This window comes from Pongo pygmaeus, chromosome X (genome assembly GCF_028885625.2).
Source record: "Pongo pygmaeus isolate AG05252 chromosome X, NHGRI_mPonPyg2-v2.0_pri, whole genome shotgun sequence".
In the NCBI taxonomy this organism is placed as follows: Eukaryota; Metazoa; Chordata; class Mammalia; order Primates; family Hominidae; genus Pongo; species Pongo pygmaeus.
The window spans coordinates 48167053-48191652 of NC_072396.2; the positions used below are offsets into that span (position 1 = coordinate 48167053).

At 44.3% G+C, this 24600-nt stretch overlaps 1 protein-coding gene across 2 annotated transcripts in view; it reads left to right on the forward strand.

Annotated features, from left to right (window-relative positions):
* ZNF157 (zinc finger protein 157) overlaps window positions 1-22655 on the forward strand; it is a 49275-nt gene extending 26620 nt beyond the window's left edge. Inside the window, exons 3-5 of one of the 2 annotated variants that reach the window (XM_054471005.2) lie at window positions 17870-17996; window positions 18274-18369; window positions 19959-22655. In XM_054471005.2, coding sequence (XP_054326980.1) covers window positions 17870-17996; window positions 18274-18369; window positions 19959-21184 — 1449 coding nt within the window. In that variant the 3' untranslated portion in view covers window positions 21185-22655. Of the gene's footprint in view, window positions 1-17869; window positions 17997-18187; window positions 18370-19958 lie in introns of those variants that run through there. The other variant, XM_063660314.1, reaches the window with a different exon arrangement.
* The last annotated feature ends 1945 nt before the right edge of the window (window positions 22656-24600 follow it).

Sequence of the window (24600 nt, forward strand, 5' to 3'; positions counted from 1 at the left end):
AGATCCTTAACTACATCTGCAGAGATCCTTTTTCCAAATAACACCCAGGTAACATTCACTGTGCCTGGGTGTTAGGATGTGGATATATCTTTTGGGGGAGTGCACCATTCAACCCACTATAGTTTGTCCTCTAGCCTCCAAATTTATGTCCATCCGACATACAAAATACATTCATCCCATCTCAACATACCCAAAAGTCTTCATGCATTACGGCATCAGTTTCTGCCTGTGGATCTGTGAAACTGGAAAACAAGTTATCTGTTTCCAAAACTGCAATGGTGGGACAGGCATAGGATAGATATTCCCGTTCCAAAAGGCAGAAATTGGAAGTCATAAAGGGTTCGCTGGTCCCAATCAAGTTTGAAACCCAGTAGGGAAAATATCGTTAGATTAAGGCCTGAAAAGTATCCCCTGTTGAGGCCGGGCATGGTGGCTCACGCCTGTAATTCTAGCACTTTGGGAGGCTGAGGCAGGTGGATCACTGAGGTCAGGAGTTTGAGACCAGCCTGGCCAACATGGTGAAACCCCGTCTCTATTAAAAATACAAAAATTAGCCAGGCCTGGTGGCACACGCCTGTAAACCCAGCTTCTCGGGAGGCTGAGGCGGGAGAATCGTTTGAACCTGGGAGGTGGAGGTTGCAGTGAGCCGAGATCCTGCCACTGCACTCCAGCCTGGGGTATAAAGCGAGACTCTGTCTCAAAAAAAAAAAAAAAAAATCTCCTGTTGCTCTGCTCTCTTGGCCTCTGCCTCGCCCATGCCTCTGCACCTGTGGTTCTGCCCTTGGAGTCATTCTTCCTTTTTGTTGCAGGTAGCACATGCTTATAACCAGATAGTTCGATCAGCCCATTTCCTGCCTGTAAAGTTTTGGAAGTCTGACAGCCTTCTGTCATTTTGTCTTTTCTCTGTTTCTTTCTGTTTAAGCTGGCAGTGTTTGTACTGGTATAACATTCCCAAAAGCCTTGTCACTCTCCTGTGTGTGTTCCTATTAGACAAGAAGGCCATCCACAGAGCTTTCTTGGATAATCCCATCTCTATTCCTGATTCTGCTGAAATGGGTCATCAGATCCTTGAGTATCACAAAGAGCATGCTTTCCCAACAGTGAATTTTCTTTTTTTTCTTTTTGAGACAAGGTCTCACTCTGTCATCCAGGCTGCAGTGCAGTGGCATGATCACAGTTCACTACAGCCTCAACCTCCTGGGCTCCAGCCCAGCTGTCCTCCTGTCTCAGCCTCCCGAATAGCTGGGACTACCAGCGTGAGCTACCATCCCCGCCACCCCCCCCCCCTTTTTTTTTTAGACAAAGTCTTGTTCTGTTGCCCAGGCTGGAGTGATTAAACCATTAAACCATTGACCACTGGTGATCAAGTCAACCTTCAGCCACTCTCCCCTCCCAGGAGGTTGAGTATGGGGCTCAAAGTTCCAACCCCAATCAGGCACTTAACTAATTTTGTTTATTTTTTGTAGAGACGGGGTTTCACTTTGTTGCCCAGGCTGGTCTCGAGCTCTTTTTTTTTTTTTTTTTTTTTTTTTGAGATGGGGTCTCGCACTGTTGCCCAGGCTGAAGTGCAGTGGCACGATCTTGGCTCACTGTAAGCTCTGCCTCCCGGGTTCACACCATTCTCCTGCCTCAGCCTCCCGAGTAGCTGGGACTACAGGCACCCGCCACCACACCCGGCTAATTTTTTTGTATTTTTAGTAGAGACAGGGTTTCACCATGTTAGCCAGGATGGTCTCGATCTCCTGACCTCGTGATCCGCCCACCTCGGCCTCCCAAAGTGCTGGGATTACAGGCGTGAGCCACCGCGCCTGGCCCCTCGAACTCTTGAGCTCAAGTGATCCTCCCACCTTGGTCTCCTACAGTGCTGGGATTATAGGCATGAGCCACTGCACCTGGCCAACAGTGAATTTTCTAATTTTAGCATCTTTTACAATCTGGATAGGCTGAGAATCTCCCAAATCATCAAGTGCTGGTTCCTTTTTGCTTAACAGTTTCTTACTCAATGTATCTCTTATGTCTCACATTTTTCTGAAAGCTGTAAGAAAAAACCAGGCCGCCCCTTCAAACACGTTGCTCGAAAATCTCTCAGCTAAATAAATACCGAAGTATTTGTGTGGAAAGTACCTCTGGGTATTTCCAGAATAAAATTCTGTTAAGTTTTCTGCCATTATATAACAAGGATGGTTTTTCACCTAGTTTCCAATATCATGTTCCTCATTTCCTTCTGAGTCAAAACTAGAAGCACCTTTAACATTCATATTTCCAACATTTTGTGCAGGATGATGTTTGTATTCTGTAAGATGATAGAAGCTTTCTTAGTTGTGTTACTTCCTTCCCTCTGAGCCCTCCTCAGCAGTGTTTTGTTTTGTTTTGTTTTGTTTTGTTCTTTTTTTTGGCAGGATCTCATTCTATTGCTCAGGCTGGATGGAGTACAGTGGTGTGATCTCAGCTCACTGCAGCCTTGACTTCCCAGGCTCAAGTGATCCTCTCACCTCAGCCTCCCAAGTAGCTGGGACTACAGGAGCACACCACCATGTCCAGCTAATTTTTCGTATTTTTGTTGGTAGAGACGGAGTCTCACCATGTTGCCCAGGCTGGTCTTGAACTCCTGGGCTCAACCTATCCATCCACCTTGGCCTCCCAAAGTGCTGGGGTTACAGGTGTGGAGGCATCGCCATGTTGCCCAGGCATTGTTCACACTCCTGGGCTCAAGAGATCCTCCTGCCTCAGCCTCTCAAAGTGTTGGGAATATAGGCATGAGCCACTGCTCCTGGCTAGATTTTTTTATTCAAGAGATGGGCATCTTGCTGTGTTGCCCAGGCTGGTTTTGAACTCCTGAGCTCAAGCTGTCCTCCTGCCTTGGCGTCCTGAATAGCTGGGGCTACAGGTGTGTGTCACCATGCCTGGCTTAATTGTAGATGTTAATCACATCTACAAAATACCTTCACAGCAACACCTAGATTAGTGTTTGATTGAATAACTGGGGCATATATCCGGTCCAACTGACACATCAAATTGATTATTGCAATCCACCCCTCATTATCTTGGCACCTATACATATCTCTTTAAATCATACTTAATCTCTAAATAAAGATAACAAGCTCATATTTCTGCCTAACATGATGCAATTATCAAGTATACAGCTAAAAACACCTTCTTTTCCTCAGAAGAGGAGACAAAGTCAGTGGGTGATGCTCATACTTTCCCCTGATGTCCTGTAACTTAAATAAATAAATATTGTGGTCCAGGAGTGGTGGCTCACGCCTGTAATCCCAGCACTTTGGGAGGCCGAGGTGGGAGGGTCACTTGAGGTCAGGAGTTTGAGACCAGCCTGGGCAACATGGTGAAAACCCATCTCTACAAAAAAATGCAAAAATTAGCCAGGTGTGGTGGCGTGTGCCTGTGGTCCCAGCTACTCAGGAGGCTGAGGTGGGAGGACTGCCTGAGCCTTTGGAGGTCGAGGCTGCAGTGAGCTGTGATTGAGCCACTGCACTCCAGCCTGGGTGAGAGAGCAAGACCTTGTCTCAAAAAATGAATATTATACTATAAAGTTAAGTATTAATAATTTTTATGTTAGATGATAAGAGGATGAGAGGGAACAAAACAAATACTTGTGATGTATATGCATATATGTTTATATATCCACACACATATGCCTAACAAAATAAGGAAGAAATACTCATAAAAATTACAGTCCTGTAGCCAGGGGCAGTGGTGCACGCCTGTAGTCCCAGCTACTTGGGTGACTGAGGGAAGAGGATCCAGTCCAGCCTGGGTAACATAGCAAGACCTTGCCTCTAAAAAAAATTGTGTATTGGCTGGGTGCAGTAGCTCATACCTGTGATCCCAGCATTTTGGGAGGCCAAGGCGGGCAGATCATCTGAGGTCAGGAGTTCCAGACCAGTCTGACCAACATGGTGAAACCCCGTCTCTACTGAAAAGAAAAAATTAGCTGCGCGTGGTGGTGCATCCCTGTAATCCCAGCTACTCAGGAGGCTGAGACAGGAGAATCACTTGAACCCAGGAGGCGGAGGTTGCAGTGAGCCGAGATCGTGCCATTGCACTCCAACCTGGGCAACAAGAGCGAAACTCTGTCTCAAAAAAAAAAGTTATATATTTATATATAGTCCTAATTTCTGCAGCTGGTCACATGGTCATAGCTGGTATTTATAACTGCCTTCTTCTACCCATTCCAGATCCCTTTGCCCTCAGCAGACACCTGAGCTGCTTCTTTACCCAATGGGGTGACCCAAACCTTTATTATTGCAGAGTCTGGGTGTATTAGTCTGTTCTCACGCTGCTAATAAAGACATACCCAAGACTTGGTAATTTGTAAAGGAAAGAGGTTTAGTTGGCTCATGGTTCCACATGGCTGAGGAGGTCTCACAATCATGGCGGAAGGCGAAAGAGGAGCAAACTCGCATCTTACATGGTGGCAGGCAAGAGAGCATGTGCAGGGGAACTCTCCTTTATAAAATCATCCATTCTTGTGAGACTTATTCACTATCATGAGAACAGCACAGGAAAGACCTGCCTCTATGATTCAGTTACCTCCCACTGGGTCCCTCCCACAACACGTGGGAATTATGGGAGCAACAATTCAAGATGAGATTTGGGTGGGGACACAGCCAAACCCTATCAGCTGGTTACTGTTAGTCCTGCCTGAATTGAGTTGTTGTAGTTTTCAATTGACTTTAATCACAGGGCATTGTAGTGTGCTTTAAGGGGTCCTCTGTGTTCCAGGCCTACTCTTCTTTATCTTCATTGTTTAATAGCAACCCAGTTTCTTTTTTTCTTTCTTTCTTTTTTTTTTTTTTTGAGATGGAGTCTCACTCTGTTGACCAGGCTGGAGTGCAGTGATGCGATCTTGGCTAACCACAACCTCCGCCTCCCAGGTTCAAGTGATTCTCCTGCCTCAGCCTCCCAAGTAGCTGGGATTACAGGCATGTGCCACCATGCCTGCCTAATTTTTGTATATATATATTTTTTTGAGATGGAGTCTTGCTGTCACCCAGGCTGGAGTGCAGCGGCACAATCTCGGCTCACTGCAACCTCCGCCTCCTGGGTTCAAGCGATTCTCCTGCCTCAGCCTTCCAAGTAGCTGGGACTACAGGTGCCTGCCACCACGCCCAGCTAATTTTTGTATTTTTAGTAGAGACAGGGTTTCACCATGTTGGCCAGGGTAGCCTAGAACTCCTGACCTCAAATGATCTGCCCGCCTTGGCCTCCCAAAGTGCTGGGATTACAGGCGTGAGCCACCGTGCCCTGCTGCAAGCCAATTTCATCTTGGTAGTTAGGATCAGATGCTCCAGCCAATACAGCAACTCCCTTCTTTTCCTGTTGCTTCAGAGGCATGAGAAGCCTCAAGTGGCCGTGTGGCAGTCTTAGCTTCCAGTTCAATGAAATCACTGTTGTGTCTCTTGGTGGAAGCTTTCCTCCTTTTGGAACGGAGACCCCTACACCAGTGGAGCATAAGATTATGAAGGTAGGAAATAAAAATTTTGCTAGTAGGTTACTAGGGGTAATAGTGAGTAGTGCCATTTGCATTTCTGTTTGTTTTTGTGGTTTTTTTTTGAGATGGAGTCTTGCTCTGTTGCCCAGGCTGGAGTGCAGTGGTGCCATCTTGGCTCACTGCAACCTCCGCCACCTGGGTTCAAGTGATTCTCCTGCCTCAGCCTCCTGAGTAGCTGGGAGCCATTTGCATTTTTACCTCCTTGATTCCTGGACCTGTGAATCCTGGCTATGGGAGAAATCACACCATATATTAAATGTGGATTCAGAGAATATTCAGACTCCTGCAGGACATTGCCCCAGCCCAGCAAGGTATTGCCACCTAGCTGGCACTGTAACTGAGTCTTCAAAAAGCATGGTGAGGAACATGGTGAGACTTGTAAATTCCATGAGCATGGTCCTATTGCCCCACTCCTTTTGCTGTGAAATAAGTTCCTTGGTCAGAAGCAATGCTTTGTGGAATACCATGATGGTGGATTTCCTTTGTTGCATAACCCATGTATTCATTCCTTTACTTTCAGCTATTATTTCTTTTTCTTTTTCTTTTTTTTTTGAGAGAGAGTCTTGCTCTGTCTCTCAGGCTGGAGGCTGGAGTGTAGTGGCACAATCTCGTCTCAATGCAACCTCCACCTCCTGGGTTCAAGCGATTCTCCTGCCTTTGCCTCCCGAGTAGCTGGGATTACAGGCTCATGCCACCACAGCCAGCTAATTTTTTTTTGTGTGTGTTTTTTAGATGAAGTCTCACTCTTGTCACCCAGGCTGGAATGCAATGGTGCGATCTTGGTTCACTGCAACCCCTGCCTCCCAGGCCCAGGCGATTCTTCTGCCTCAGCCTCCCGAGTAGCTGGGATTACAGGCGGCTGCCACCATGCCCAGTATTTTTAGTAGAGACAGGGTTTCACCATGTTGGCCAGGCTGGTCTTGAACTCCTGACCTCAGGCTATCCTGCCTGCCTCAGCCTCTCAAAGTGCTGGGATTACAGGAGTGAGCCACCGCACCCAGCCTGTATTTTTTAGTAGAGACGGGGTTTCGCCATGTTGGCCAGGCTGGTCTCGAACTCATGAGCTCAGGTAATCTGCCTGCCTTGGCCTCCCAAAGTGCTGGGATTACAGGTGTGAGCCACCACGTCCGGCCTATTCTCTCTATTTCTCTCTATTTGTCACTGATTTCTACCCACACGCTGTTCTGGTCCAGGTTGCTGGCAGCAATATTGGTCTAGCAAATGCCTCCCTGTTGGTCTTTTCCCATTCATATAGCATATGGTTATATTGGTACCGAACTCATGGGGTATCTCAACCACTAGACAGTGCATCTGGATTCACTGTCAACCTGAATTTTGTCAGATGGGGTGAAGGCACAATCTATCTCATTAGGCCCATAGGAATTTTGGCATATATATATTTTTAAAGTATAGTTACAGATTCTTGTTAAGGATCATCTCTGCTTCCAGCACCCACAGTTGTAGCCCTGGTCCTGGAACCATTGAAACAAGCAGTAAGGAAGAAAGTTTAGGTAATGTAGGGGAGAATTGTATAGTCATATTAGCATCCTCCCCCATCACCTTTACACCTCATCTCTCAGGAAAGTGGAGGAATCTCAGAATCTATCTAGCAAGAATTTTCCATTGATTCTGCTCATGTTGACTGTGAGCACAAACTTGGGAAGGTGCGTAAGCCAGCTCTTTAAGCCCATGTCTCCTCTCTCTCTCTCTCTCTCTCTTTTTTTTGAGACAAGGTTTGGGTCTTTTGCCCAGGCTGCAGTGCAGTGGTGTAACCTTGGCTCACTGCAACCTCAGCCTCCAGGGCTAAAACAATCCTCCCACTTCAGCCTCCTGAATAGCTGGGACTACAGGCATACACCATCATGCCTAGTTAATTTTCGTATTTTTTGGTAGAGATGTGGTCTCCCTATGTTGCCCAGGTTGGCCTCAAATTCTTGAGCTCAAGTGATCCTCCTGCCTCAGCCTCCCAAACTGTTGGTATTACAGGCATGAGCCACGTTGCCCACTTTCTGTTCTCTCTCTTTTTTTTTTTTTTTTTGAGACAGAATCTTGCTCTGTCACCCAGGCTGGAGTGCAGTGGTGCAATTTCGGCTCGCCACAACCTCTGCCTCCCTGATTTCAGTGATTCTCGTGCCTCAGCCTCCCAAGTAGCTGGGACTACAGGTGCGCACCCAGCTAATTTTTATATTTTTAGTAGAGACGGTGTTTCATCATGTTGGTCAGGCTGGTCTTGAACTCCTGACCTCAGGTGATCTGCCTGCCTGCCTTGGCCTCCCAAAGTGCTGGGATTACAGGTGTGAGCCACCGTGCCCAGCCTTTCCCGTCTCTCTCTCTCTCTGTGATGATGATGATGATGATGATGATGATGATGATGATGATGATGATGATTTTAGAGACAGGGTCTAGCTATGTTGCCAAGGCTCGTCTCAAACTCTTGGGCTCAAGGGATCCTCCCAAGTTGGCCTCCCAAAGTGCTGGGATTATAGGCATGAACTACTGCACCCAGCGTTTGACAGATGTTTTAATTGTCCATTCCAATTCTGTGCCAAACTACAACTCTGAGGATGATATGCAACATAGTATGTCCATTTGGTGTTTTATCTTTTTGCCCATTGTTGGACACTATGCACTGTAAGGTGTGTTCCTTGATCTGAAGAAATGTAACATGGCAGTCTAAATTGGTATGGTATCTTCTATTTCTTTTCTTTTTGCTTCTTTTCTTTCTTTTTCAAGACAGAGCCTTGCTCTGTAACCAAGGTGGAGAGCAGTGGTGCTATCAGGGATCACTGCAGCCTCGACCTCCTGGGCTCAGGCGATCCTCCCGCCTCAGCCACCTGAGTAGCTGGAACTACAGGCATGTGCCACCATGCCTGGCTAATTTTTTATATTTTTTGTACAGATGGATTCTCCCTATGTTCTCCAGGCTGGTCTTGAACTCCTGGCCTAAAGCAGTCCTCCCATCTCGGCCTCCCAAAGTGCTGGGACTATACGCATGAGACCCTGTGCTCAGTCATGAGAGCTGTTCATAGGGTGCCGTCCATGTGGCAATAGGAGCTGTCAGTTCCTCTGGTGGTTTCAAAGTTGGCCGTAGAGGAAATGCTGAATACCATGAGTACTGCCTTGCAATCCTCCAGTAGCATGTTCTTGTATAAACTGTTTCCATTATATTATGGAACTCTTCTGGGCATTGCCTTCTTTATTAGAATGTTTCTTTGATATCACCTAGGACATTATGGGTATTTCAGGTTTCAAGATTATTTTATCTTTCATTCACAAAAAAATCACCATACCACCACATCTGGAAATTCTCTGATCCAAAACCTCAGCCATTGCTGTTGGGTAGCACTCACGGGCTTTTGCCACAATCTCCAGTCTCTATAAATACAAGTTGCAGACATTTTCAAAATCATGTCTGCCTGTGGATTTTATATAAGGGCTCAAAAGCATCAAGAGAGCGTCTGCGCTTTGCAATTCAGACATAGCCTGCTTAAATATGGCCTTCTTTTGTGTTGTTTAATGGAGGGAAGCTAGCAATATTCTCAGATGTGGAATATGCATCCTGCAAATGACAAGTAACCTGATTAGGTACTGTGTTTCTCGTGTAGTACCAGAGGTAGTAGGCAGTGACAGCAGTTCATTTTTTTCTTGCTTGGGGAATGTTAGGGGTGGATCCTGCCCAGGTTATTCCTAAGAATTTCACCATCTGAGTGGGCCCTTGGATTTTTGTTGCATTTATCAACCACCTCTGTTGGTCATGTATGTCACTATTGTATTTAAGTCAGTCCTAGCTTGCTCTTCAGTTTTTTGTTTTTTGAGACAAAGTCTCACTATGTTGTCCAGGCCAGAGTGCAGTGGCACAATCACAGTTCACTGCGGCCTCCACCTCCCTGCCCCAAGCGAACTTCCCACCTCAGCCTCCCAGGTAGCTAGGACCACAGGTGTGCACCATCACACCCACTAATTTTTTATATATGGAGAGACAGGGTCTCACTATGTTGCCCAGGCTGGTCTTGAACTCCTGGGCTCAAGCAGTCCTCCCGCTTTGGCCTCTCAAAGTGCTGGGATTACAGGCAAGAGCCACCATGCCTGACCGAGAACTGTAGCTTCATAGTAAGTGTTGAAATTAGGTGTATAAATCCTCTAGCTTTTTTCTTCCTTTTCAAAATTGCTTTGGCTGTTCGAGGCCCTTTAAATTTCCATATGAATTTTAGAAGCAGCTTGTCAATTTCTAATTATTAATTTTGTTTTATTGATTGTGATCAATGTTGTTTGTAATATATGTATCTTAAGGAACTTACCGAAGTTGTTTTCTTTGTGCCCTAGTATTTGACCAAGTTTTGTGAATATTTTATGTGCACGTGAGAAAAAGTATATTCTATATGATCAGGGTGTGGTGTTCAATATATATACATCCAAAAGATCAACCTTACTGATTATGTGGTTTAGGTCTTTTATATTATTACTTATATTTTGTCTATTTAATCTGTCTCATTCTGTGAATGGTATGTTAAAAGTCTCCCATTAGAGAATATTTCTATTTCTTCTTTCATTCTTGTAGTTTTCGGCTTATATAGGCTGTTGCTGTTACTTTATTGTTTGCATTTGATAAATTTTTTAATTTTTTTTTTTTTTTGGAGTTGGAGTCTCGCTCTGTCGCCCAGGCTGGAGTGCAGTGGTGTGATCTCAGCTCACTGCAAGCTCCGCCTCCCGGGTTCACCCCATTCTCTTGCCTCAGCCTCCCTAGTAGCTGGGTCTACAGGTGCCCGCCACCATGCCCGGCTAATTTTTGTTTGTAGTTTTAGTAGACATGGGGTTTCACCGTGTTACCCAGGATGGTCTCCATCTCCTGACCTCGTGATCCGCCTGTCTCGGCCTCCCAAAGTGCTGGGCTTACAGGTGTGAGCCACCGTGCCCGGCCTAAAGATTTTTTATGGATCTAGAGGATACAAGTACAGGTTTGTTACATGCATATATTGCAGAGTGGTGAAGTCTGGGCTTTTAGTGTCACCATCACCTGAATAGGGTACATTAAATCGGATGATTAAATAAGCTCCAGGCCGGGCACAGTGGCTCATGCCTGTAATCCTAGCACTTTGGGAAGCCGAGGCGGGTGGATCACCTGAAATCAGGAGTTCGAGACCAGCCTGACCAACATGGTGAAACCCCGTCTTTACTGAAAATACACACACACAAAAAAATTAGCTGGGTGTGGTGGCAGACACCTGTAATCCCAGCTACGAGAGAGGCTGAGGCAGGAGGATCGCTTGAACCCAGGAAACAGAGGCTGCAGTGAGCCGAGATCACACTACTGCACTCCAGCCTGGGCAACAAGAGTGAAACTCTGTCTCGAAAAACAAACAAAAAAATAAGCTCCAGAGTCTTGTACTATAATACCCCAGTATCTAGTTATTATTATTTTTTGAGATGGGGTCTCACTCTTGTCACCCAGGTTAGAGTGCAGTGGCAGGATCTCGGCTCACTAGAGCCTCAACTGCCTGGGCTCAGGTGATTCTCCCACCTCAGCCTCCTAAGTAGCTGGGACTACAAGTGTGCACCACCACACCTGGCTAATTTATTGTATTTTTAGTAGAGACTGGGTTTTGCCCTGTTGCCTAGGCTTGTCTCGAACTCCTGGGCTCAATTGATCTGCCTGCCTCAGCCTCCCAAAGTGCTGGGATACAGGCATGAGCTACCTCGCCTGACCAAGATATTGTTTACTCATTATACAAAAATCCAAAAGTTATATGTTATATCAAGAACCAGGAACATTTCAATTTGAATGAGAAAAAAATCAATGGGTGCCAGCACTGAGATGATACAGAGTTTAGAATTACTTGACAAGGATTTTAAAGCAGCCATCATAAAAATACTTCAACAATTATGAACACACTGAAAACAAACTTTTTAAGAAAGTTTCCATAAAAAAATAGAAATCCCCAGCAAAGAAATAAAAGACATAAAAAGTCGCCGGGCACAGAGGCTCACGCCTGTAATCCCAGCAATTTGTGAGGCCGAGGTGAGCAGATCACTTGAGGTCAGGAGTTGGAGACCAGCATGGCCAACATGGTGAAACCCTGTCTCTACTAAAAATACAGAAATTAGCTGGGTGTGGTGGTAAGCGCCTGTAATCCCAGCTACTTGGGAGGCTGAGGCATGAGAATTGCTTGAACCCGGGAGGTGGAGGTTGCAGTGAGCTGAGATGGAGCCACTACACTGCAGCCTGGGCGGCAGAGCCAGACTGTTTGTTTGTTTGTTTGTTTGTTTTGAGATAGAGTCTCACTCTGTTGCCCAGGCTGGAGTGCAGTGGCTTGATATCGGCTCACTGCAACCTCCATCTCTCAGGTTCAATCGATTCTGCCACCTCAGCCTCCCTGTAGCTGGGATTACAGGCGTGTACCACCATGCCCTGCTAATTTTTGTATTTTTAGTAAAGACGGGATTTCACCATGTTGGCCAGGCTGGTCTCAGACACCTGATCTCAGGTGATCTGCCCGCCTCGGCCTCCCAAAGTGCTGGGATTACAGGCGTGAGCCACCGCACCTGGCAGACAGAGGGAGAATCTGTCTGAAACAAACAAACAGCCATAAAAAGTAACCAAATGGAAATTTTAGAACTTAAAAATATAATAATCAAAATGGAAACTCAGAAATGGACTCGACAGCAGAATGCAGATGACAAAGGAATCAATGAACTTAAGCATAGAAAAAAACCCTGCATTATCTATATATAAATGAGTGACTGAATATGATGTTGTGAACCATAACACCAGTCTAGATATCTAGACTTGGGTTTCAGGTATGGCTTTCTCTAATTCCTAACCAAGTGCCCTGGATATTATTCTTATTCTCTATTTTCTTGACTTTGTTTATTTATTATTTATTTTTTTTAATTTTTTTTCACTTTTATTTTAGGTTCGGGGTACTGTATTAGTCTGTTCTCACACTCCTATAAAGAACGACCTGGGTAGTTTATAAAGAATAGAGGTTTAATTGACTTATGGTTCCACAGGCTGGACAGGCTTCTGCTTCTGGGGAGGACTCAGGAAACTTACAATTATGGTGGAAAGTGAAGGGGAAGCAAGGCATGTCTCACATGGCAGCAGGAGAGAGAGAGCAAAGGGGGAAGTGCCACACACTAAACAACCAGATCTTGTGAGAACTCAATCACTATCACAAGAAGAAGGGGGAAGCCGGATGTGGTGGCTCACGCCTGTAATCCCAGCACTTTGGGAAGCTGAGGCGGATGGATCACCTGAGGTCAGGAGTTCAAGACCAGCCTGGCCAACATGATGAAACCCCATTTGTACTAAAACTACAAAAAATTAGCTGGGCATGGTGGCATGCGCCTGTAATCCCAGCTACTCAGGAGGCTGAGGCAGGAGAATCACTTGAACCTCAGAGGTGGAGGTTGCAGTGAGCCATGATCGTGCCATTGCACTCCAGCCTCAGCAACAAGAGCAAAACTCTGTCTTGAAAAAAAAAAATGAACAAGGGGGAAATCCACCCCCAATCACTTCCCAGCAGGCCCCTCCTCCAACGCTGAAGATCATAATTCAACATGAGATTTGCATGGGGTCACAGAGCCAAACCACATCAGGAACATGTGCAAGTTTATTAGGCATTTGGTAAATTTTTGTCCAACCCTTTAATTTTAGCCTTTTGCATGACTGTGTTTTAATCATGTCTCTTGTATGCAGCATAGTCCTGGGCTTTGCTTTCTGAGACAATATTAAACCCTTTTTATTTTATTTATTTTTTTGATTGTATATGTTTTTATTTTATTACTCACCTAAATATTGCTGACCCATCAATAGAACAGCCCAGCCTGACATATGTAATAGTAATCAAATGCATTTGTCTTTTGTACTTTGCTTTTACATGGAAAACGTAACTTTTACATATTTTTAGGTTTTTTCATTTTTATTTTTCAGTTTTTTTTATTTCAATAGGTTTTGGGGAATGGTTGGTGTTTGGTTACATGAAGTTCTGTAGTGGTGACTTCAGAGATTTTGGTGCACCCATCACCCAAGCAGTATACCCAATGTGTAGTCTTTTATCCCTCACCCCCCTACCCTTTCTTCTCAGTCCCCAAAGTCCATTGTATCATTCTTATGCGTTTGTGTCCTCATAGCTTTGCTTTAATATTTTATTAAAAATATTATTATTATTATTTTAAATAGATAGAGTTGGTATCTTCCTATGTTGGCCAGGTTGGTCTTGAACTCCTGGCCTCAAGCAGTCCTCTCACATCAGCCTCCCAAAGTGCTAGGATTATAGGTGTGAGCCACCACATTTGGCTCCCTTTTTCCTTTAATAAGCGAATTAAGCCCATTCGTATTTATTCGCATTACTGTTAAGCTTGGTCTCAATTCTCTCATTTTATTTTATGTTATAATTACTGTGTGTATATATTACATTTACTGTATTTCTTTCTCTCTCTCTCTCTTTTTTTTTTTTTTTTTTTTGAGACAGAGTCTCACTCTGTCACCTAGGCTGGAGTGCAGTGGCGCGATCTTGGCTCAATGCAACTTTGGCCCCCCCAGTTGAAGCGATTCTCCTGCCTCAGCCTCCTGAGTAGCTGGGATTACAGGCATGCACCACTACACCTGGCTAATTTTAAAAATTTTTAGTAGAGACAGGGTTTCGCCACGTTGGCTAGGCTGGTCTTGAACTCCTGACCTCAGGTGATATGCCTGCCTGGGCCTCCCAAAGTGCTGGGATTACAGGCGTGAGCCACTATGCCCGGCCGAAACATGATTGACTTCGATGAGTTGACTTTGTGTCCTGCAGTCTTGCTAAGAGCTTCTTTGTAGATTCCTTGGGATTTTCTACATAGACAATCATATTGTGTGAGAACAGAGACAGTTTTATTTATTCTTTCCAACCAGTTATATGCCTTTTATTTCCTTTTTCTTGCCTGATTTCACTAAAGTAGGACTTTGAATAGGATTTTGATTTCGAATAGGATTTGTAAAAGTGGATGTCTCTTGCCTTTTTCCTGATCTTCTAGGGAAAGCATTCAGTCTTTTTCATTACATATGATGTTAGCTGTAGGTTTTTAGTAGATGATCTTTATCAGGTTAAAGAAGTTTCCTTCTATTCCTACTTTGATGAGAGTTTTTGTCAGGAATGAATGTTGAATTTTGTCAAATGACTTTTCTGTATCAATTGATGATTGTGTGGTTTTTCTGTTTTAGTTTCTTAATATGGTGGATTATATTGATTGATTTAAAAATGTTCAGCCAGCCTTGCGTTCTCTGGATAAACACCAACTGATCATGCTATGCGTTTACATATGTTGCTTGATTTGATTTGCTAATATTTGTTGAGGCTTTTTACTTCTATGTTTATAAGGGATATTGGACTGCAATTTTCTTTTCTTGTCATGTCTTTGTCTGATTTTGTAACCAGGATAATGATGGCCTCATAAAATGAGAAGTGTCCTTGTCTAGAAAATGGAAGAGGAAAGATTGTATAGAATTGATGTATTCCTTAAATATTTGGTAGAATTTACTAGTGAAACTATCAAGGCCTGGGAATTTCTTTTTTGGAAGGCTTTAAACCACAAATTCAGTTTCTTTAATTGATATTCCACTCAGTTGTCTGTTTCTCTTTGGGTAAGTTTTGGTGTTTTGTATATTTCCTGGAATTGGTCCATTTCATCTAAGTTGGTGAATTTATGTGAATAAAAATGTTCATGGCATTCACTTACTCTCATTTTAATGTCGTTGGAGGTATATAGTAATATCTCTTCCATTTCTTTTCTTTTCTTTTTTTTTTTTTGAGATGGAGCTTGGGTCACTGCAACCTCCACCTCCCGGGTTCAAGCAATTCTCCTGCCTCAGCCTCCCAAGTAGCTGGGATTACAGGCCTGCACCACCATACCCAGCTCATTTGTTACCTATCACTTTAAACTGGAAATGGCACTGTTACTTGAAACTGTCTCCCCTCTTACCTTCCAACACCCCACACTTTCCTGGTTCTATTTCTACCATCTAATAATTGTATTAGTCTGTTCTTGCATTGCTATAAAGAAATACCTGAGATTGGGTAATTTATAAAGAAAAGAGATTTAATTGGCTCATGGTTCTGCAGGCTGTACAAAAAGCATAACGGCTTCTGGGGAGGCCTCAGGAAACTTCCAATCCATGGCAGAAGGCAAAGAGGAAGAAGGAATAATTTTTTTTTTTTTTTTAGACGGAGTTTCACTCTTGTCGCCCAGGCTGGAGTGCAAGGGCATGATCTCGGCTCATTGCAACCTCCGCCTCCTGGGTTCAAGTGATTCGTGATTCTCCTGCCTCAGCCTCCTGAGTAGCTGGGATTACAGGTGTGCACCACCATGCCCCGCTAATTTTTGTATTTTAGTAGAAATGGGGTTTCACCATGTTGGCCAAGCTGGCCTCAAACTCCTGACCTCAGGTGATCCACCCACCTCAGTCTCCCAAAGTGCTGGGATTACAGGTGTGAGCCACCGTGCCCGGAGGCATATCTTTGTGTGTGTGTGTGTAAGATAGGATCTCGCTCTGTCACACAGGCTGGAGTGCAGTGGTGTGATCTTGGCTCACTGCAGTCTCGACCTCCTGGGCTCAAGTGATCCTCCTGCCTCAGCCCCTCAAGTAGCTGGGATTATAGGCATGCACCACCATGCCTGGCTAATTTTTGTTTGTTTGTTTGTAGAGACAGGATTTCACCATGTTGCACAGTCTGCTCAAATTCCTGGGCTCAAGCTGTCCACCTGCTTCAGCTTCCCAAAGTGCTGGGATTACAGTTGTGAGCCACCGTGCCCAGACAGCAGGCACATCTTACATGGCCAGAGCAGGAGGAATTGGGGCACAGGTGCCACACACTCTTAACCAGATCTCATGAGAACTCACTATGGTGATGACAGCACCAAGGGAGGATGGTGTTAAACCATGAGAAACCACCCCCATGATCCAATCCCCTCCCACCAGGCCCCACCTCCAACATTGGGGATTACAGTTCAACATGAGATTTGGGTGGAGACACAGATCCAAACCATATCAAGAATTTACTCTGCAACCTTCATAGCATATTGGTGTTCCCTCAAACTCTGTACTTGGTGCTTCTCTCAAACTGTGCTCCTTCTTAGCTATCCAATTTATTCTGGTGGTTTCTGCTAGTACTGGAATGATCTTACCCCCCAAACCTTGGCCTCTGCTAGCCTTCTCTCTTGAGCTCCAGCTGGACATCTCCGTCAGTATGTTCCATAAACACTCCAAAGTCTATCTCAATTTTTCTTCCATCAACTCATTGTCTCTTCTGTTTTGCTAATATCTATACATGGCTCCAGCCTCATCCCAGCTGTTCATGCAGTTATCCTGGGAGCAATACTGTCTCCGTTTCTCCCACAGAACAGCACTTCTGTATTATTTATAAGTATAAATATATTTCATTTCTTTGTTTTGAGACAGGGTCTCTCTGTCACCCAGGCTGGAGTGCAGTGGCGCAATCTCAGCTCACTGCAACCTCCACCTCCCAGGTTCAAGTGATTCTCCTGACTCAGGCTCCCAAGTAGCTGGGATTGCAGGCACCTGCCACCATGCCTGGCTAATTTTTTTTTTTTTTTTTTTTGTATTTTTAGTAGAGATGGGGTTTCACCATGTTGGCCAGGCTGGTCTCAAACTCCTGACCTCAAGTGATCTGCCTGCCTCGGCCTCCCAAAGTGCTACAATCACAGGCATGAGCCACCATGCCCAGCCAGCTTCTTTTTTTTTTTTTGAGACGGAGTCTTGCTCTGTCGCCCAAGCTGGAGTGCAGCGGTGTGATCTTGGCTCACTGCAACCTCTGCCTCCTGGGTTCAAGTGATTCTCCTGCCTCAGCCTCCTGAGTAGCTGAGACTACAGATGTGCACCACCAGGCCCAGCTAATTTTTGTATTTTTAGTAGAGATGGGGTTTCACCCCATCTCTGTTGGCTAGTCTGGTCTTGAACTTCTGACCTCAGGCAATCCGCCCAGCTTGGCCTCTCAAAGTGCTGGGATTGCAGGTGTGAGCCACTGCGCCCAGCCTTCTTCTTCATTTTTTAACCCAGCAACTTGCACATGTCCAGGCACATAGTTTTTGTTTGTTTTTTTATTGGTTTTCCAGAAATATGCTTACTGAGGCCCATAGTGTTAACTCAGGAGTGCAGTGATCTTTTCTTCATGCATTAATAAATTAACACAGTAATAGAGCTGTTCCGGGTACCCCCCACCCCAAAAGTATATCAAGCAAGACACAAAATCAGGTATCCAGTGTAGCTCTATTTAGTCAACTTTCAACAGGGCTCCATTGAGAAGATTAGTTCCTGCACATCTTTTTCATGCATCCCATTCTGATCATTGGAGATTGTTATTACAGGGGTCCGTGTCATTCGAGGATGTGGCTGTGGATTTCACCCGACAGGAGTGGCACAGACTGGACCCTGCTCAGAGGACCATGCACAAGGATGTGATGCTGGAGACCTACAGCAACCTGGCATCTGTGGGTGAGGATGATTGTCCGTGTAACTCCTGAGAGCATGTGTTTCCTTTCTTGGTTGCTGTAACATGTGCAGCCTTGTGAGGGTTTAATGATATTGAGAGTCACAGATGAGTAATCAGTTTAGGGCACCAGGAAAAATGTGTGCGTTCTTACTTCCCCAATGAAAGGTTTAAATGGGCCCCCTTCCTTGTGCAGCTCATGAAGATGCACCTTCCTCCTCCATCAGAGGCCCTAGAGCTCAGACAACTTGGCCCACGTCCTGTGCCATTTCCCATTAACAGGCCTCTGCGTGGCCAAACCAGAGATGATCTTCAAGTTGGAGCGAGGAGAAGAGCTGTGGATATTAGAGGAGGAATCCTCAGGCCATGGTTACTCAGGTAAGTGGGCAAGAACTGGACATATGGAAAATAGGGGAAATAAGAGCCCAGGAATTCAGGTCAAAGGGTATACTTGTGCAACACTTTCTAGGAATCTCTTTTGAGAGTTCCTAGCTCTTTGAAAATAAGGACGGAAGGTCTACATGCTTCAGATACCAAAGTCACACATCTTAATATCACACTCAAACTTCAGTGCTTTCTCCTGTTTTATCTTGATTTTTTTTTTTTTTGATGGAGTCTCACTCTGTCATCCAGGCTGGAGTGCAGTGGTGCGATCTCAGCTCACCACAACCTCCACCTCCCGGGCTCAAGCGATTCTCCTGCCTCAGCATCCTGAGCAGCTGGGATTACAGGTGCGTGCCACCATGCCTGGCTAATTTTTGTACTTTTAGTAGAGACAGGGTTTCACCATGTTGGCCAGGTTGGTCACGAACTCCTGACCTCAAGTGATCCGCCTGCCTTGGCCTCTCAAAGTGCTGGGATTACAGGTGTGAGCCACCGCACCTAGCCTTTATCTTGATTTTTAAGTTATTTACCACTCTTATTTATCTCTGCCTCATCTTAAACATTTATTCTTTTATTTTTTTGAGACAGAGTGTCTCTCTGTTGCCTAGGCTCGAGTGCGGTGGTGCAATCATGGCTCAGCCTCAAATTAAAACCTCACCTGCCCGGTTTTAAGCGACCTTTCCAGGGCAGCCTCCCTATTAGCTGGGACTACAGGCACATACCACCACGCCTGGCTGATTTTTGTATTATTATTATTATTTTTTGTAGAGACAGAATCTCACTATGTTGCCCAGGCTGGTCTTGAACTCCTGGGCTCAAGTGATCCACCTGCCATGGCCTCCCGAAGTGCTAGGGTCAGAGGTATGAGCCACCATGCCTGGCAACATTTATTCTTCCTTCCCTCCATTGCCTTGGATGCTTTCTGTTTTCAGGCATTCATTCATATATTCATTTAGTCATCCATGAAACTTTAAATGAGTATCAGTTATATGCTGGGTATGTTCTAGGTGTGGGAAACTGGTAGTGAATAAAATAATATCTCTGTTCTCTTGGAGCTTACAATATAGTGGGGAAAGTGACCAGAAACAAACAAATACATCATATGTTTGATGGTGAAAAGAAAATCAGTGCAAGGTAAGAAGGATAGATACTGATTTTTAGGAAATAGAGGGTTTTTTGTTTGTTTGTTTTTTGACAGAGTCACACTCTGTCACCCAGGCTGGAGTGCAGTGGCACGATCTCAGCTCACTGTAACCTCCACCTCCTGGGTTCAAGTGATTCTCTTGCCTTAGCCTCCCCAGTAGCTGGGATTACAGGCGGGCACCATTATGGCCAGCTAATTTTTGTATTTTTAGTAGAGATGGAGTTTTGCCATGTTGGGCAGGCTGATCTCAAACTCCTGACCTCAAGTGATCCACCCACCTTGGCCTCCCAAAGTGCTGGGATTACAGGCATGAGCCACTGTGCCTGGCTGGAGTAGAGTTTTAAAGGTTGTGTTAAGGAGTTTAATTTTATACTGTGACAAGAGAAGCCAGTTTGGGATTTTACATAAAAGAGTGACATGCTGTGATTTATTTTTAAAGGATCTCTCTCACTGCTGTGTGGCAATGGTTCTGTTGGGGATAATGCCCTCAGGCATGATAATGACCTTCTTCACCATCAGAAGATTCAAACATTGGATCAAAATGTTGAATATAATGGATGCAGGAAAGCCTTCCATGAGAAAACAGGCTTTGTTAGACGTAAAAGAACACCCAGAGGAGATAAAAACTTTGAATGTCATGAATGTGGGAAAGCTTACTGTAGGAAATCAAACCTTGTTGAACATCTGAGAATACACACAGGAGAGAGACCCTATGAATGCGGTGAATGTGCAAAAACCTTCAGTGCAAGATCATACCTCATTGCTCATCAGAAAACTCACACAGGGGAGAGGCCCTTTGAATGTAATGAATGTGGGAAATCTTTTGGCAGGAAGTCACAGCTCATCCTACATACAAGAACACACACTGGAGAGAGACCCTATGAATGTACTGAATGTGGGAAAACCTTTTCTGAGAAGGCAACCCTCACGATTCATCAGAGAACTCACACAGGGGAGAAACCCTATGAATGTAGTGAGTGTGGGAAAACATTTAGTGTAAAGATATCCCTTACCCAACACCACAGAACTCACACAGGGGAGAAACCTTATGAATGTGGGGAGTGTGGGAAAAACTTCCGTGCAAAGAAATCCCTAAATCAGCATCAAAGAATTCACACAGGTGAGAAACCCTATGAGTGTGGTGAATGTGGGAAATTCTTCCGAATGAAGATGACTCTCAATAATCATCAGAGAACTCACACAGGTGAAAAGCCCTATCAGTGTAATGAATGTGGGAAATCTTTCAGGGTGCACTCATCTCTTGGGATCCATCAGAGAATTCACACAGGAGAGAAACCTTACGAATGTAATGAGTGTGGTAATGCTTTCTATGTGAAAGCACGCCTAATTGAACATCAGAGGATGCATTCAGGAGAGAAACCATATGAATGTAGTGAATGTGGGAAAATCTTCAGTATGAAGAAATCCCTCTGTCAACACCGGAGAACTCACACAGGAGAGAAACCTTATGAATGTAGTGAATGTGGAAATGCCTTCTATGTGAAAGTACGCCTCATTGAACATCAGCGAATTCACACAGGAGAGAGACCCTTTGAGTGTCAAGAATGTGGGAAAGCTTTCTGCCGGAAAGCACACCTCACAGAACATCAGAGAACTCACGTAGGCTGGTCCTGGCATTGTAGAATGAAGAAAGCCTCTCGCTGAAGACTTCCCTCACCATTGGATCAAGCTCCTTGGGGCATATGATCACCAGGGCACACAGTGTGCCTGTGAAAATTTGGCACTTACATTTGTATCAAAATATGTCCTGATCCCCTTAGGGGATAGCTCATTGTTTTTATTTGGATTTCCTTAATTAGTGGTGTGTGAACATCTTATCTGTTGATTGGCTATTTGGGGTTTTTCTTCTGTGCATTGACTGTTCATGTCCTCTGCTCATTGTTTTCAAATGGGCTGTTCATCTCTTGCTTTTTGGTTTAAATGTTGTTGTTTTTTAACATATGAGAATATAAAAATCCTTTTTTTTTCAGTCATATGTGTTGCAAATATCTTCTCCCAGATGGTCGTTAGTTTTTTAAATTTTGTCATCTGTTTTCTTCTGCTGAAGTTTTATATTTTATTTATTTATTTATTTTTTATTTTTTTGAGATGGAGTCTCACTCTGTGGCCCGGGCTGGAGTGCAATGGCATGACCTCAGCTCATTTCAACCTTCGCCTCCTGGGTTCAAGCGATTCTCCTGCCTCAGTCTCCCGAGTAGCTGGGATTACAGGTCTGCACCACCATGCCTGGCTAATTTTTGTATTTTTAGTAAAGACGGGGTTTCACCATGTTGGCCAGGCTGGTCTCTAACTCCCGACCTCAGGTGATCCACCCGCCTCAGCCTCCAAAAGTGTTGGGATTACAGGTGTGAGCCACCATGCCCGGCTAAAGTTTTATATTTTAATATTATCAGTTTCAAGGTGATAATATTCTCCTATACTTTCCTCTAAAGGTTTTCCTTTCAACATTTAGAATTTCAATCTCCTGTGAGACTTTTTTGGTATAGCATGAAGTGTGCAATACATACTACTATATTGTCTTTATATAATTTTACATAAATGGGCTCACACTGTATTTAAAGTTCTGCAGCTTGCTTTTTTCATGTAATGTTACCTTTCCAAGATCTGTCCTTGTTGATAAGTATAGGTCTGGCTAGTCATTTATCTCTCCATTCCCCTAGTAAAAGACATTTGTATCTTTTTCGAGTTTAGTGTCTAAATCTAGAAGTGGAACTGATGGGTCATAGGATTTAGGCAATGTACTGGTTATTAAGCTATTGTGTCCCAGCTCCAAACCCACCCTTCTTGACTGTGCTTTATGACTCTACAAACCACATTTTGGCCTTGTCAACTGCTCCCTGTTGGGCCTTGCCAATAAGAGATACTAGATATAAACTTTGGGGCTGGAGAGGGAAGAAGGGACTTGCTCCTTTTTTTCTATTCCTATTAGCTTCCTGGTCATTGGAGTGTCCGCTCAGCATTGCTTCTTCACTCAGACACCAGCAGTTCCTTGTCATAGCAGCAGTTTAATCTAGTTTGCAGCTTTCCAGCACTCACAGATGGTAGCCCATCCCCTCTGAGACACAAGCATCAGCTGGCTGGTGTCACCTCCTTAGAGATGTGAATTCCAGTCACATGGGACCCCTCCTCCATCCTTCTAAGTTTTAGTAATTTCAATTTATGGTTGGGTGCAGTGGATCATGCCTGTAATCCCAGCACTTTGGGAGGCCAAGGTGGGTGGATTGCTTGAGCCCAGGAGTCAAGACCAGCTTGAGAAATATGGTGAAACCCTACCTCTACAAAAAAATTCAAAAATCAGCTAGGCATGGGACCACACCTGTGGTCCCAGGTACTTGGGAGTCTGAGACTGGAGGTTGAAGCTGCAGTAAGCCATGATTGTGCCACTGCACTCCAGCTTGGGCAACAGAGCAAGACCCTGTCTCCAAAATAATTGTCAACTTCTTCCCTTTGTTATGCCAGCCCAGCTGTTTTCTGCAGTTGCTACCTCCCTGATAACTTGAATGTTCTCTTTTTGTCTCTTCAGTTATTTGGTTTACAACCTCATAACTAGTTAAAATTATTTATAAGTTCTCTCTGTTAAAATAACTAGTGTGGTTTTTGTCTCCTAGTTGGGCTCTGATTGATACAGAAGGTTTTTTAACTTTATTAAGTATTGACATTTCCCTTCCAAATTGTATTAATTTATACTCCATGAGCAGTTTGAGAAAGTTTTCATTTTGCCATTCAGCAGCACTTATTATCAGTCCTTTAAATTATTGCCAATCTGTAAGATATGAAATGGCTTTGAGCCTTGGCTTCCATGAATGTGGTTTGTCTTTCTTTCTTTTGTTCTTTTCTTTTCTTTCTTTCTCTCTTTTTCTTTATCTCTCTCTCTTTTCTTTTCTTTTTTATTTTTATTTTTTGAGATGGAGTTTCACTCTTGTTGCCCAGGCTGTAGTGCAATGGCATGATCTCGGCTCACTGCAACCTCTGCCTCCCAGGATGGAGCAATTCTCATGCCTCAGCCTCCCGAGTAGCTGGGATTACAGGCACGCATGACCACACCCAGCTAATTTTTGTACTTTTAGTAGAGATGGGGTTTCACCATGTTGGCCAGACTGGTCTCAAACTCCTGACCCTCAGGTGATCTGCCCACCTCAGCCTCCCAAAGTGCTGGGATTACAGGTGTGAGCTACTGCGCCTGGCCTATTTATTTATTTGAGACAGAGTCTCGCTCCATCACCCATGCTGGAGTGTGGTTGTGCAATCTTGGTTCACTGCAACCTCTGCCTCCTGGTTCAAGTGATTCTTGTACCTCAGCCTTCCGAGTAGCTGGGACTATAGGTGCACACAACTACGCCCACCTAATTTTTGTATTTTTAATAGAGATAGGGTTTTGCTATGTTGGCCAGGCTGGTCTCGAACTCCTGACCTCAAGTGATCCGCCTGCCTCAGCTTCCCAAAGTGTTGGGATTGCAGGAGTGAGCCACTGCACCTGGCCTGTCTTTATTTTTTAACTCATCTTTCCTATCCTTCAACAGTATTTTATGGTTTTCTCCAAGAAATTGTCTATGAAAGTTAATTTTTTAATAGCAGTTTTGCATTTATACAGGTATACACATATATATTTCAAAATATGATGTTGTGGGGTTTATATATATACTTACACATAATATTTGTGTCTCTCTCTCACACACACACGCACATCTCCCCACACAACATTTTTATTTGATGTGGGCAATTTTCATTTCATTTTACCCAAATATTTACCACCTTGGTTGCACTTCATTACTTTATGCGTTTCATCCAGGATCATTTTCTTCTTTGCCTGAAAAATACTCCATAGAGTATCCTTTAGTAAGAGTCTGTTAGTGGTTAACCTCTCAGTTTTGTCTAAAAATGTTCTTCATTTTACCTCTTGTCACTGGCTGGGGCCGGCATCGCGGGTGGTAAAAGAATTTACCAAGACAGTCATGAATTAAAGAAACCAAGTCTATTAGAGGGAAAGTAGGTTGCAAGGAGGCAATGGGCAGCACAGCAGAGAAAGGGGCTGTCTGCAAAGAGGCAAGAGCTGGAGGGAA